Here is a 14,426-nt window from a genome sequence, read left to right as displayed (position 1 = left end):
CCCTACACATCTCTTTTTCGTAGTTGTGTTTGCTCATTTTGTTTTGTTACCCAGAGACTCTAGCCAGGACTGTCTATGTGACTATGAGCTTGGAGCTGTCTACTAGACCCAGGTAAGCTCAATTGCAGGTACACAAGCAGAGACAATGACTCCCCATCCCGGAATCTATCAAGAGCCAATCGTTCATTGGGAAGAGGTTGGGCCCCCCCCACTATCTGCTGATGCACCCATGTCTGATTGTTCACAGGGACCATGGCAGGTAGCCACAGTTGGGTTACATTCACAGTCACAACAGTTGTGTCAACTGTAGAGGATGAAAATCCCAGGACCTTTCCTGGGATTGAGCAAACCAGTGAGTAAAACTGTAATTAACAGTTGAGACATAGTTTGTGTGGATTGCTTAGGGGCTAGAAGCGTTTGATGACAGTGGCTTTCACTTTGTTTAGGCTGTTGTTGCTGGACTCTATGATACCTTTGGGGAGGCGACCCAAGTCTGAAGTGACATTCATGTACGTGTCTTAGACACTTCGGGCCAGTGTCTTGAAGAGACTTGTGCACAGTATGTTTTGTGCTCCTGAGCTTTGATTGTGACCCTGCCTATGAGTCTAGCTGTCAGAGTTTCCATGAGTGGTATCACGCTGGTGCTAAAGGTAAGATAAGGCTCAGGGGCACTCCAGGCATTCCAGTTTATGTCTTCCAGGTCGGATGACCAACACATCCCACTGTCATGGTTCCCCTTTGCTCACTGCCTTTTCCTCTACTTTCTTAGAGGCTGGGAATGGGAGGGAACGCTACGCATCTTTCTCTACTAAGAACACTGTTGACTAAGGCCAGGCAGCAGCTGGCTGAGGATCCCCTGGTCCCCCATCTCTCTCACCTGCTCCTGCTGCTGCTTGGCCAGCTCCATCTGCTGGCGCTGTTTCTCGATCTGAGATGCAGCCAACTTCTTCTGCTCATCGTGGGCAGCCAGGAGCTGCTCCCGGAGGCTGGTCAGCTGATTGATCATTCCCATGAGCTGGCGTTCCTTCTCGGCGAGGCTCTCCGGAGTCCCTGCAGGAACACAACAGGAAGACACACAGGAGGCATGAGAAGGCGGCCACGTTTCAAGCCACGTGGCTCTGCTTCTGAGGGAACTAGACCGGCCACAGGGCTGGTACTGATTGGTCATGCGCATACCTACCTTTTTTCTAGATTTCCCTTCAATAATGAAAAGCAATTTCTCTTCCCCCATCAAAACCACCAGGACCGGGCTGAGGAACTGGCTCAGTTAATACAGTGCTTACTCTGTAAGTCCCGAGTACCTGAGCCTGACCCTCAGCTCCTACCCAAAGTGTCAGCACAATCATCACAGGTTACTCTGGAGATGGCAACAGGGGGTCCTGGAGCTCTTTCTGAATAACAAATCTAGGCAAACAGCGTGAAGTGGTTAAAAGTGAGATGGAGGGGCAGTGAGGAAGATATCAGCTGTCAACCTCTGGTCTCCATACATAAGCACATATATGTACACACACATGTACACACACATACATCCACATCACACACTTTCACACATATGCAGATACACATATGCACATACATATACACACACACAAACATAAGAAACAGACAATGACATTTTTACAATAAATAATCCATATGTTTTGTGTCTTTTATGAGTAAATTACAAACTGCTGGTGAGCGTCTTTGATCCTGGGGTTCTATGATGGGCCCACACGAGATAAAAAGATGCCTGAGCCATAGTTCTTGATCTTTAGTTTTTGTTCTAACTAAACAGGCAAGACAAAACAAGTGTAATTTCATAGCCAAATTATGGTGAGATCAAGGCATTATCAAGAATAAGACTTGCCTTTCATTTTCCAAAAAGGTTTTTATTACTTATTTATGTGTCTGTGCAGGTTTATATGTTCATGTGTGCCAGTACCCCAGGAGCCAGAGGAGAGTTCTGGCTCCAGGAGGTTGTGTGCTGATGTGGGTGATAGAAACTGAACTCTGATTTTCTGGAAGAGCAGCAGCACCCTTAGCCCTGATCTGTCTCCCCCGTCCGTCCTTGATTTATAAGCCGGCCAGGAAGATTTCATGAGAAACTCTCTGTTAACGTGGGGAAGCGCCTTGGCTCCTGGCATCCAGTCAAGTGAGAGAGCACTGGGTTTATCCCCAGGCTCCACACACGGAAAGGGAGTTCTGAGGTATAGCCAACCAAGTCTCAGAGCATCTTCTTATTTTAAAAACCAGAACACAGGCAACAAAGCAAACAGCCAAGTCTGAGAACTCAGCGGGTTCCCATCTAGTGGTAAAGTGGCAGATGGGTATCACCCAAAGTTCATGCAGAACCAAACATGAACCATCCCTCCGTGGCTGGTGGGAGTGCAAACTTGTACAGTCACTTTGGAAATCAATCTGGCACTTACTCAGAAAAGTGGGAATAACTTTACCTTAAGATACAGCTATACCATTCCAGGGCATATACCCCAAAGATTCCCAACCATTCAACAAGAACATTTGCTCAACTATGTTCACAGCAGCTTTATTTGTAACAGCCCAGAATCTGGAAACAACTCAGATGTCCCTCAACTGAGGAATGGATACAGAAACTGTGGTACATTTACACAATGGAATACTACCAATCTATTTAAAATAAGGAAATCATGAAATTTGCAGGCAAATGGATGGAACTAGAAAAGATCATCCTGAGTGAATAACCCAGAAAGACACACAGGGTATAGGCTCACTTATAAGTGGATATTAGCTGTATAATATGGGATAGCCATTTAAAAATCTACAGGGTACATGCTGTAACTCCACTCTTCACCTCAAACGGAAGACACTGAGCGCTGCTTCAAGGACACAGCTGCCACCTGTATATGTAACCAGAAAGGTCCACTCTCCCTTAGTCAGCTCTGCCAGCCACTTGCATCCCTCCCTATAGAGTTTAGGAAGAAAAAGCACATAAAAAAATAAGAGTAGCTATAGTGAGTGGCTTATTTTCAGGTCCTCCCTTGGAAATGAGGCAGAGTTTTGAAAAGTACAGTTTCTAAAGTATTTCCAAGGAGCACACATATACAAAGTGATTCAGTATGGATGGACATAAGGCAAGAATCATTATTTGGGCGATTTCATTATCATTTATTTATTATTTCTTTGTGTGTATGTGCGGTGTGTGAGTGTGTGTGTGTGTGTGTGTGTGTGTGTGTGTGAGTGAGCGTGTGTGTGTGCACAATTGGAAGCCAGAGGCTAACCTTGAATGCCACTCTGATTACATCAGTAATTGAGCTGAGACTTTGGCAGTTCAGCTGGACTGACTGGCCAGCGATCCCAGGGACCCTCCTCTGTCCACAGCCCTAGCGCTGGGACTGCAGGTGCGTGCTGTTAAGCTGACCTTTCACGGTGGTGTCCAGCATGCGGCATCCCAACTCAGGGCCTTGAATTGTGAGCCAGGCACTTTACCAACTGAGCCACCTTCCCAGCCCCTAAATGTAACATTTTTTTTTTATCATGAACACTTTGCCTTGTTTAGGGGAGTTGGTTAATACATAATGACAATTAGGTTAATATATCTCAGAATTTGTTTTCCATCACAACTAAAGGCAATCTTACTAAGAAAAACAAGCTATGTGACTATTCTGGGTATTAAATAGTCTATGTAGAGCTAGAAAGCTTTCTTTCATGCACCTGTTCATTTGACATCAAGATGCTACCTTGTACTAAAAGTCCAAATTGTGAACATAGCCCAAGGCATGGACGCGCCCTTTACTTAGTAGGTCAACATCATGTCTAGGGATGCTCGTTACTTAGAAGAGACCCCGATTAGAGAAATATACGCCAAGAAATGTAGGTAAATATAGACGTTTTAAAATTTGAACCATTAAATAGTGATGGGACAGCTAGACTGTGAAGTGCCACCGTTGGGAAGAGTGACAACATGGGGTTTCTTCATGACAGATGCTCAAGTGAAGAGATGCATGAAAATAAGGCATTTGTATTAACACTCGCCTCAGCGAGGTGACATGACGTCTACACTTCAGGGAGAAGACTGAAGGCCAGTGTACCCACATATCTGTAGTAACTGTTTTAGGTGACGAGATTATACGTTATCTTAATCTCTTCCTCATGCTTGCATATTTCTTAAACTATCTACAATTATTTGTATTTTCAGAAAATGCATTTCACCTAAATATGCAGCGATATGAGTTAGGAGCCATGAAGGCACAAGCCTGTTAGCACAAGCCAGTACAACAGTGGGGAAGGAAGAAGTACAGTATTTGGTGATGAGTGTCAAAAAAAGCCATTTCTGGCTTTCCAGACAAGGGAGATTAGCAAACTTCTTAGACCGTCACTAAGCTATGAAGATAAAATATACTTTATGTTTAAAATAAAATGTGAGATTTTTACATTTGATTCTAATTTTGTGAACCCTGAGTCTACTCCAGTGTGCACTGGCACCAGTGCTAACAGCGCTAGCCATGGGATCCGGGGGCCAGGGCCTGCACAGCCACACTCTTCCAAGGAGCCACGCCCTATCCCCTCACGACTTCTCCAGCTCCCCCAGTGAACACAGCTGCTCCCCATAGGCCCCGGTCATCGCCGAGTCCCCAAGACCCCATGGTACCCTCAGCTCCTTACTGGAGCCCCAGCTCCTCCCTACCAGGGGCAAAGCAAGTGGCCTCTGCGTGGTGGCCAACAAGCCCCAGAGCCTTTTCTAATGAGTAGCATGAAGACTCTCCCCTCGCTTTTGACCGTCCTCGTGTTCAGCCACCACGGGTCACTAAGAGGAAGACCAGGGACTTTCGTTTTGTAGGTACCGCATAGGATTCAAGTTTGCATTTCTGAGTTTAGCAGAGGATACAATTTTTGTAGTGAGCTCCTTTTCTACAAAAGTCCTAAACTAAAACAAACAGAGAAGCTGGAGAGCTGCACTTCCAAATTCCCTCATTCCTCACCATGACTGAGAGGCTCACAGCATGGCCTGTGAACAAGAGGAGGATAGTGAGGACTCAAACAACATTCTAGACTTTTAAATCAGCTAGATCCTGGGAAAACTCCACAGGGTGTACTCACCGGAAGAAGAAAATTCAGCAGCCATTGCCTACTCCTCTAAACCCAGAGTTCCTAGAGGCAAACAGCGCACCACTCTAAGGAGCCACACTGAGCGCAATGGTCAGTTTCTTCTGATTCAGAGCCTTGGTGCTTACTCCCTTTGTTTCTAGGAGCGCCATTGATTCTGGAGTCCCAGCTCCTAGCTAGCACTCGTGTGTGTGTCTGACTCTATGGTAGTACAGCTCTAGCACCCTTAGAATGAATGCTCACCCAAGATCAAAAATATCCAGTGTCATTCTTTTCAAAGGCCTAGTAACCAAGGCGGGACAGTCCCGTAAGCTCATGGAGGGTCCTCCAAAGAAATGTGGTCACAATATTTCTTAGGATAATGAGAAGAGATCCTGAGGCCTGAACACTGTCTCCAATTGTCTCTGTGAGGACCAAAGCATGGCTGGAAGATAAGTGTTCCTCTTCACCCTTTTGTCTGTGTCCTTTTTCTTGTCAAACTCTTGGAAAATCCTGTCAGCCCTGGACCAGGACACACATTTCCTGGATCTTTGTCTCTGTCACCACTTGTTTGTCCCTGACACGGCTCCTCCTTGCATCACCCAGGTTCTCCCTCCTTCCTAGCTGAGTCTACTCTTTCCCTAGTAAAACCCCAACTCCAGGCAAATGTCCAGTGTGCTATGCTCGGAGGAGGACGCCGCCACATGCCACACAACAACAATAACCAGCCCACCTGACCCTCGCTGAGTCAGCATGCATATGAGGAACATTTGATTTGCTTTCCTCACAGAGCCCTGGAGGAGAAGCCATGGGCCTCTCATTGTTATCTGCCCCATGTCCTCTTTCCCACGCATGCGTCTTTGAGGCCCGCCATACCAGCACACTCCTTTGCTTCTCTGCGTCTTCACTCATCTGCACCAAGGTTTCCCCCCTGCACACAGATCATGTACTAAACGGGACAAGTTCTTCGGGGAGGGACACACTGTGTACAATACACAGTATCTCTCTACTGGATGCAGGATGGTTTTCTTCATGGTTTATAACTGCGCCCCCGCCACCCAGGACGGTTAGTGCTAGTGCACAGGGGAAGCCAGAAAAGAATGGCTGCTTATAGCCTCTCTCTATATGGAGGAGATGACAAGTGAAGACGTCCTCAGGCCCTCCGGATAGAGCGTGACGGCCGGCCAGCTCCTCTGGCAACCTCTCCTAAATGTTAACACTGCAGAGGCCATCACACCTTGCTTCTTGTCAATCAATACTGTGCACTTTGTTGCATTCTTATTGACGTTCTATTTAGCATGTCACCTGCTGGATCATACACTCTGTGATAGCAGGAAACCAGCTATTCTGCGTCGTTGGCGTCTACAGAATGAGGCTTCCTGAACACCTGATATCTCTTAGTTGAATGAACAAAATCAATTCAGGGAGAGTCAAAAGGTTGCACACTTCTATCTACAAGAATGCTCTTTCAAACAATCTTTATCAGATTCTAGCAGGAGCTCCTTGAAATGGCTGAAATAAAACATGAAGCATAAAAAGGGGGCTGGAGAGGTGGCCCAGGAGGTAAGGGGGTCACCCGCTCTTATGGAGGAGCTGACTTCCGTTCCCAGCACCCTCGCAGGGCAGCTCGCACCTGCTATAACTCTTCAAGACCAAGAGGACTTGACAGCTGGAGCCATCTCTCCAGCCCTCAATAAAGATCACAGACTTTTACCTTCATAACTGAAGTTCGTGTAATTTAAGGAACTTCTAACAAGATCATTACACCCACCTACTTAATAGACCTAAAATGTGAAAATAAGGTTTTCAGAGTATCACATTATATTCGCTGTATTTGGATTGCATTCAGTAGATGTCATATCTAATATGAAATTTTTAATTGATTGAGTGACTGTTCCGTTTGTTGTATGTGTGTGAGTGTTTTGCCTCCATCTATGTCTGTGCACCCCTTGCATGTCTAGTGCTCGCAGAGGCAAGAAGAAGGCACTGGGTCCCTGGGACTGCAGTTATAGGTGACGGGAGCCACTTAGTAGGTGCAATGAACCAAACCCCAGGCCTCCAAAAGAGTAGTCGTGATATTAACCATTGACCCCATGCTCTGACCCCAGCATGATATTTTTTTTTATTTGTCGTTTACTACTCAAATATGCCCTGGATTCAAAGCTTTGAGTTGATGTTAAGTTAGGAGGGCCAGCGCACACACAGAATGAGGATGTAAGAATGTGTGTATGGGGAGAGCTAGGCACTAACTGCCCTGGCTGGACTTCCACGGGAGCTTCAGGTACAGCCTGTCTGCAGGTGTTCTCAGGATGTAACGGCCCTGAGTGACTGTCTTGTCTAAGGTATGAAAGGCAGATCTCTGTGCATGGTGCAGAAGGCACAGGCTATCCTTATACCACAACTACAGTACGTGGTTTAGGATAACTGGTCTCCGGGTGGTATCATTTTTTAACAGTCTGTGAATTGGGATAAGATGGCTATCACGATAACTCTGTGAGGAAGTTGTTTATGGAGTGGTAAGCAATAAATACTTAACTGTGACTTCCCTTACGTGAGCAGATGAGGAAAGAGAAACTACAAGACATAACCCGATTTTCCCAAGGTACTTAGAAAAATTGGGGTCACATGACGGCTCACTGCTGTGGCTGTACATGCCCCATTACTAAGATTAGTATGAAGCTAGAGAGGTCTGGGGTTGGATTAAACTAACAGCCCAGATCATGTTTTCACAAGCTTTGGAGGAGCCTGTATCTACAAGAATACCAATGCTGTCACCATTATTTTAATTTTACAAGTTCAGTTCCTCTCAAGCCTGAAAATTGTTTTAAATGGCCGGATAACAATGCTGATGATGCTATTTCTTTTTCTGATGCAAACAGACAAAAGAAATAGAATCTAAGTATTTTCTATCACACCTGGAGCAAGCTTTAGGGAGAATCTGTCTCATGCTCAGCAGAATGGATGCCACACCTCACAGTCATGTACCCATGAGGTCTGGAAGCATCATGCTGTTCCCTTTTGTAAGTTTGCTCATGCAGCCAAAGGTGAGCTTAGCACTGGGGCCAGGAAAGCCATGGATGCTTCATCCCTTTTTTTTTTCTTTAACCTTGAATATATAAAACTTTATTTATAAATTTTACTCCAATAACAATGTAAAAAATTAGGGCTTATAAATTACTGAACAAACTTAAAAGTTTTAAGTTTGGATTTTAGTCATGTTTTTATATATCTTTTTAATATAAATTTTATTTATTACAGTTTATTCACTTTGTGTCCCAGCATGCTCAATCTTCATTCAGAAACCCAAACGGGACAGACATCAGAAGAAGGTGAAAACAAGGAACAAGAACGACTCTACCCAGGGGATTAAAGCTGATGCTGAGACTCATAGCCGAATTTTGGGCAGAGTTCAAGGAATCTTATGAAAGATGGGGGAGATAGAAAAACCTGGAAGAGTCTGGAGCTCCATAAGGAGAACAACAGAACCAAAAAATCTGGGCCCAGGGGTCTTTTCTGAGACTGATACTCCAACCAAGGATCATGCATGGAGATAGCCTAGAACCCCTGCATAGATGTAGCCCATGGCAGCTCAGTGTCCAAGTGGGTTCTCTCCTAATGGGAACAGGGGCTGTCTCTGACATGAACTCAGTGACTGGCTCTTCCATCACCTTCCCCTGAGCAGGGAGCAGCCTTACCAGGCCACAGAGGAAGACTATGAAAGACAGTCCTGATAAGACCTGATAGGCTGGGTCAGATGGAAGGGGAGGACGACCTCCCCTATCAGGGGCTTTGTGCTTTTATGAGCAACACCTTACACTCTGTGACAAGATGAGACAGCCTTCGCAGGAAGTCAACATTCCTGCCTTGCTGAAACAGTGCAGACTTACAGGCTTCCAGTCGTGTGCAGATACAGCCCTCACACGGTTACTCACGGTGATGCTTTTGACCCTAAAAGTACAGGCTCTAAAAGAATGGGTTCCAGAAACCTTTCCAAGTGATCCATGCAAGAAAAATAAAAATATTGATGTTTTTGTTTATGTTTCAGATTTCCAGAATTCTACATGAGTTGTGTCATTTCTCAGATAGAGTCCAACTGTGCCACTGAGACAGGGTCTTTTAACAGCCCAGAACAAGACAAGTAGTCTTGGCTAGCTGGCCCTGAGATGCCAGGGATCCACCTATCACCATTCTGGTGCTGAAATAAGAACCAAGATAGCAGATCCAGCTCAGTTTTTAACCATGGGTCTGGGACTTGAACTCGTTTCCTCAGTCTTGCAGTGCAAGCCCTTTACCAACTGACCATGCTTTCTCACCAGGAATTATATCTCTTACTTGAAACAAACAAACAAACAAAAAACTTGTGTCTGATTTCTGTTCTGCTCCCAACTATTTTCAAGCTATCTAATGCCATTTAAACTTAAAAATTATCTCCTTCAAGGGACATACTCATATGCCTGTCTGTTTCAAAAATGTACATCACCTGAGGGATTATCTTAATCCGGGTATTGACTCCACACAGCCTGAGCTTAATTCCTGAGCTCAAAGGCAATTGTATAGCCCAAAGGATTATTGACACGAATCCAGAGCGGTTCAGTGTTCGCCTGCAGTTCAGTTTGTCCCACTCTCAAGAATGAGCAAAATTATGGACTTGAAATAGCCATATTTTTATATTATTTAGCACAGTTGGCATTTACCTCTACTTTGCATGTATAACATTTTGGAAGACTTAATACAGTAGAACCCTGGAGTCCTGGGTAAGACCATGCAAGTCCATTAGTGTCCTTGTCCTGGGTTCTTCTAAGAAACCTGGCCAGCGAGCCTCCCTCCCCATGCCCCGCTTCTATTACAGCAATAGGATAAATAAAGGAGAGATGGCTGTAAGTAGACATGGCTGTTATATTCTACAAGTGCGTGTTGCAAATAATACACAGTGTTTGCAGTTGCCTGACTGAGAAATGAACGATCTGTTCAGACTAGTCAAAGCTGCCACGGATCCCCAGACGCTGACCTCAGGTGAGGTGCCAATTCAGTGACCTTCACTGTCGTGGAATTCCATCCTAGCTGAGCTGCTGTGGGCATCACTCGCAGCCAGCTGGAAGCGCTCACCACTTCCCCGTCCCCAGTCACCACCAGGCTACGAAAAGCATCTGTCTCCTTGCTTGCCACTGCTGCTCGGAGCTTCTGCTGCAGACGACAGAGAAGGACTCTGAGAGCTGCCCGGTGACGCAGTATGTCTGAGGAGAGGAGACAAAACCATTTCCTCAGGCAGCTCTTTGGAGGGTAGCACAAACTGACCGGCTGTTGTTGGCAGAGCTCTGCAGACCAACTGTTTCCCTAAAACGAGATTCTGTGAGCCTTGCATGTATGCACGAGGGCAATTTCTACTCTGCCTTTCAAGCCCGAATGTGTCACATCTCCAAAGCGCCAGAGTATAGAATGGTACAACACCAGGAGAAATGCTCTACCATTTTAAAAAGGAAAATCAGAGGCCAGCGGCATGGCTCTGTGGCTAAAGGCACTTTCTGCCAAGCCTGAGGACTGAGTCTGAATCCTAGAGCCTACTTGATGGAAGGAGAGAACCGACTTCTAGGCATCCACCCTCTGACCTACACACAGCGCATGTGCAGGTGCGTGTATGCATTTCTGCACGTGCACACACACAAGTAAATGTAACAATAAGAGACAAGTAGGCTCATTCTCCCAGAGAGCAGTGACATTCACTAACATTGTTTCTTGAGGGGAAAATAGCGAGATAGACATTAAACACAACTATTTGTGGACAGCCAACGTATCACATCAAACCCTACATATCCTCCTTACTTGAAGAGAAGTTTGACACTTACTTTGAGTATTAACAATGAGAAACATTTCTGTAAACTTTCCAAGTTGCGACTCTATAAATTTATTCAAATACCTTGAAAGTTACTCATTGGGTATCTTAAAGCTGAAGTACTGAAGAATGGAGTTTAGCCACTGGCTTGGCTACAGTGTTAAATCTGCAAGAGACTCTCTTGATGCTCCCTTCTCCCTCTCCTTCTCCCTCTCTCATTTCTCTTCCTCCCTCCTTCTCTCCCCTCTCTAATTATGTTCATTTCCCATATTCAATGAAAATTTAAATTAAACTGGCCAAGATATATGGAGGGGCACTTACCACATGAGAAGATCCAGTAAACACTGTGAAGCTGACATACGCGCACCATCGCCCTCACAAATGTGAAAGTTCTATTCTAGTCTACTATTTGAAATGATCTCCAAGAAACCAACCAGTTGTTCAGCACGGTCATGCTTTCAGATTTTGAAAAAGCCCACAGAACCACTCCTTCTGTCCCCGGACAGAAACAGTAGACTACCATGTGAGCCTCACACCTTACTCTGCCTGGGATAAAACAGCTACAGAAACAAGGGAGCATTGTTCTTTGACTTCTTCTGAGGTGGCTAGAAACCACATTCCTGGGCACGGCATACTCTTTGCCTGCCCCCCCTCAAATTCATTTACCCCCAGAGGCAATCTTCTATTGTAGCCTCTACACCTAGGAACAATGATTCGTAATTGCAACTGTCACACACAGCCAGCAGGCAAAGCAACCCAAAGCTGTTTTCCCCACTTCCCTGGGAAACCTGAGCCGAGCACCTAATAGCCATGCTTCTGCAGGAGAAAGAAGTACAGTTGCTTTCAAAACGTTTCTGGAAACAGCTTTTTTGAACAGAACCAGAGGACAATAACTGAACTTGGGCTCCAAATGTGAAGCTTGGAAAACTCAAAATTAAAGACAGAGGCTTCTTTTGTGATTGCGCTGGAGAGTCCTACAGTACCCCCAGGCTAGCATCAAAGGCCAGCACAAAGCCTCTGTCCTCTGCTCTTATCAGCACTGCTGTGGAGGCTTTCAAGTCCGACTTGAGAAGGAAGAGGAGGGAAAGCTGAGATTACAAGTCTTGGAGCAGGCAGTCAGTCCTCTCTGAGCCACTCTTGGTGATGGCTGAGGTCAGTGGAGGGAAACAGAGGCAGGGACTATAAATCCCAGGCCTCAGGGGCCATGGGTTAAAAGTCCACCAAAAACTGTGAGGTGAAGGGCTTGCTTTCCTGGGAAGCAAAGCTTTTCTTTGTGTCCTCCTTAACTTCTGCCAAGATCTGAGGCATGCTAATTATTCATTTACATTTTCTTCCAAAATAGATGTTGGTCATCAAACTTGTTGATGAACGCTCACTCATTCTCACTACCCATTCACAACCCTCCAAAGCCAGAATGCATGCAACTTCAAATGACTGACAAGACAAGTGAAATCATCAGTCAAATGTTTTTTTGGAACTTTCCTAACAGCCAGAGAGATACAAACTGTCTATAGGAGACATAGTGGAAAAGACAAATGCTTTGCTTTTTCTCTAGGATACTTGGAAGAGGCAGAACCTCAAGGGAGGGCCTGTCACTTTGATCTATACACCACAGAGTTGCTCAGACACGTGTCTGCATATATGCTAATAGTAATCTGGAGATTCTGAAATTTACATTTAGCAGCTCTTAAAGGTAAGTACCACAATTTATAAACAAATATGATAGCATTGATGGTCTAGTAGCTTGACAGTCTCAAAATTAATATTGCTTTAGGATTTAGAATCACAGGTGTCCTTGGGGCAGCAACAGGGACACTGCCCACCCTGCTTTGAGAAGTGGCCGTTTAAAACTAATCGAAATGACCATCTGCTTTCATTTCTACATGAGAAAATTAAATCTCCTCCCTTTTTACTGGAAGTTTGTTAAGATATGAATATTCCGTGTCTTCTGAGGTCCACAGAAAGCTTTTATTAGTTGTAATTGATGACTCAAATAAGCTCAAAGCAGAACATTGCTGACACTGACTTGAAACATCCTTGTGCTACGCCTGCCTTGCTGATGGCTGTGGGCTCCAACTGCCCATAATAAGTATGCATACTTCAGATAGAGAATGTGAATTATAATTGACAAGACACCATTTCTAACCTGGGTGTGCTGTTGATATCTTCTTACCTTTGAAGTAAACCATTCAAGTCAAATAGGAGGAGGAAAAGCAGAGACAGAGTAGACCACAGATAGAGTAGGCTTGTGCAGTTAGGACAAGAAAAAATAAACACCATTCTTGATCCTATACAGTGCAAGCTGGACACACAGACAAGCGTGATCTATTTCCATCTGGAAGACCTGTCTCAAGCACACGCATGGGGCGAAGGAGCTGGGACAGAAGTATTTCATAACCACTAATACTTATAAATAGCAACGTCCTTTCTGAGCATTCTAGATAAAAGTAGCACATACTTCCTACCTTTTATTTCTCCAAAGTTCCCCGATCCCATCGCCAGGAGCTTGTCCTTCCAGTCCTTGGAGAGTAGCTTCTCAATACTGGAGGTATCTGAGGTGGAGAAAAAGCACACATACAAGCAAGTCAGCATGACTACTTCAGCGGGGCGCACAGAAGCCGACCAGCTAAGAATAAGGCCATCCTGGTCCTGGCCCCAGCTCGTAATGACTTCATCAACAAACTGATAACAGGGGAGGATAAAAGGAATGTGCTTGGTCACCTGCTGTTTCGAAACCATTAGCTTTTTCTCCTTCCGGAACAAAGCCATGCTGATTCTTTATGACAATGGGCTCATGTAAACCCACAGCTCATTGTTTTACAATTTGGTGAATAAATTCTCGCTATAATGGATGCTTGTCAATTTCAGAGTGTTAGTCTGCACTCAGAAAATAATTATGTTGATAAAATGCAGAGTGAAAAAAAAAGGCAAAGAATTAGCCCTTAAACCTGCTACATGGAATTACGCACCTCTGTGTACTTACAATTACGTGCGCTTTACAGTATGTGTAACATTGCGTGGCGGTAACCGCGCCGGGGCAGGGTCGTGAGGACACACTGAACACCGAAAATAACAAACAAACACAAAGTTGACGTGGAAGAAGCTTTTAAAGGCTGCAAAATCGGGCAAACGGAGTAATGCCTCTAATGCAAATGTATTATTGGCCTATATCAGATTTGTATCACGCTTTTTTCAAATGCCCCATGTTGGGACAGGATGGACACCATTTAGAGAGCAAGGTCACGAGCTACAGAGAGTGGTTTGTTTCTGTAGAGACCTTCTTCCTGCCCTCTCCCTTTTGGACTGAGCCTGAATTATAAGTAAATACGACTGTAATAAAGCCAGTGGATATTAGACTCAGCTCCAAACAATGGATTGCATGCTCATGTCGGCATCAAACTGGGACACAATGACAATGCATTTCAATTCCACCATTAGCCTTGCTCACAGTACTGAAAGATAAGTGGCCCCCTAGGCTTCATCGAGGGAACAGCACCACACTGATTATCTTGTGGCTCAGACACTCACTGCCTTCTCCACACTGTTGCTTATGTGT

At 45.0% G+C, this 14,426-nt stretch overlaps 1 protein-coding gene across 7 annotated transcripts in view; it reads right to left on the bottom strand.

The window, feature by feature from the left end:
* Sox5 (SRY-box transcription factor 5) overlaps window positions 1-14,426 on the bottom strand; it is a 367,386-nt gene that overhangs the window by 190,034 nt on the left and 162,926 nt on the right. For all 7 annotated transcript variants that reach the window (XM_055605653.1, XM_055605658.1, XM_055605654.1 and 4 more), the window contains exons 4-5: window positions 13,336-13,422; window positions 878-1,050 (exon numbers count right to left, since the gene is read on the bottom strand). In XM_055605653.1, the coding sequence (XP_055461628.1) occupies window positions 878-1,050; window positions 13,336-13,422 (260 nt within the window). The remainder of the gene's footprint in view (window positions 1-877; window positions 1,051-13,335; window positions 13,423-14,426) is intronic.

This window comes from Psammomys obesus, unplaced genomic scaffold (genome assembly GCF_907164565.1).
Source record: "Psammomys obesus unplaced genomic scaffold, mPsaObe1.curated_primary_1811, whole genome shotgun sequence".
NCBI classification, from domain to species: domain Eukaryota; kingdom Metazoa; phylum Chordata; class Mammalia; order Rodentia; family Muridae; genus Psammomys; species Psammomys obesus.
The sequence above is the reverse complement of the archived record's forward strand: the minus strand, read 5'-3'. Positions and strand labels throughout refer to the sequence as shown.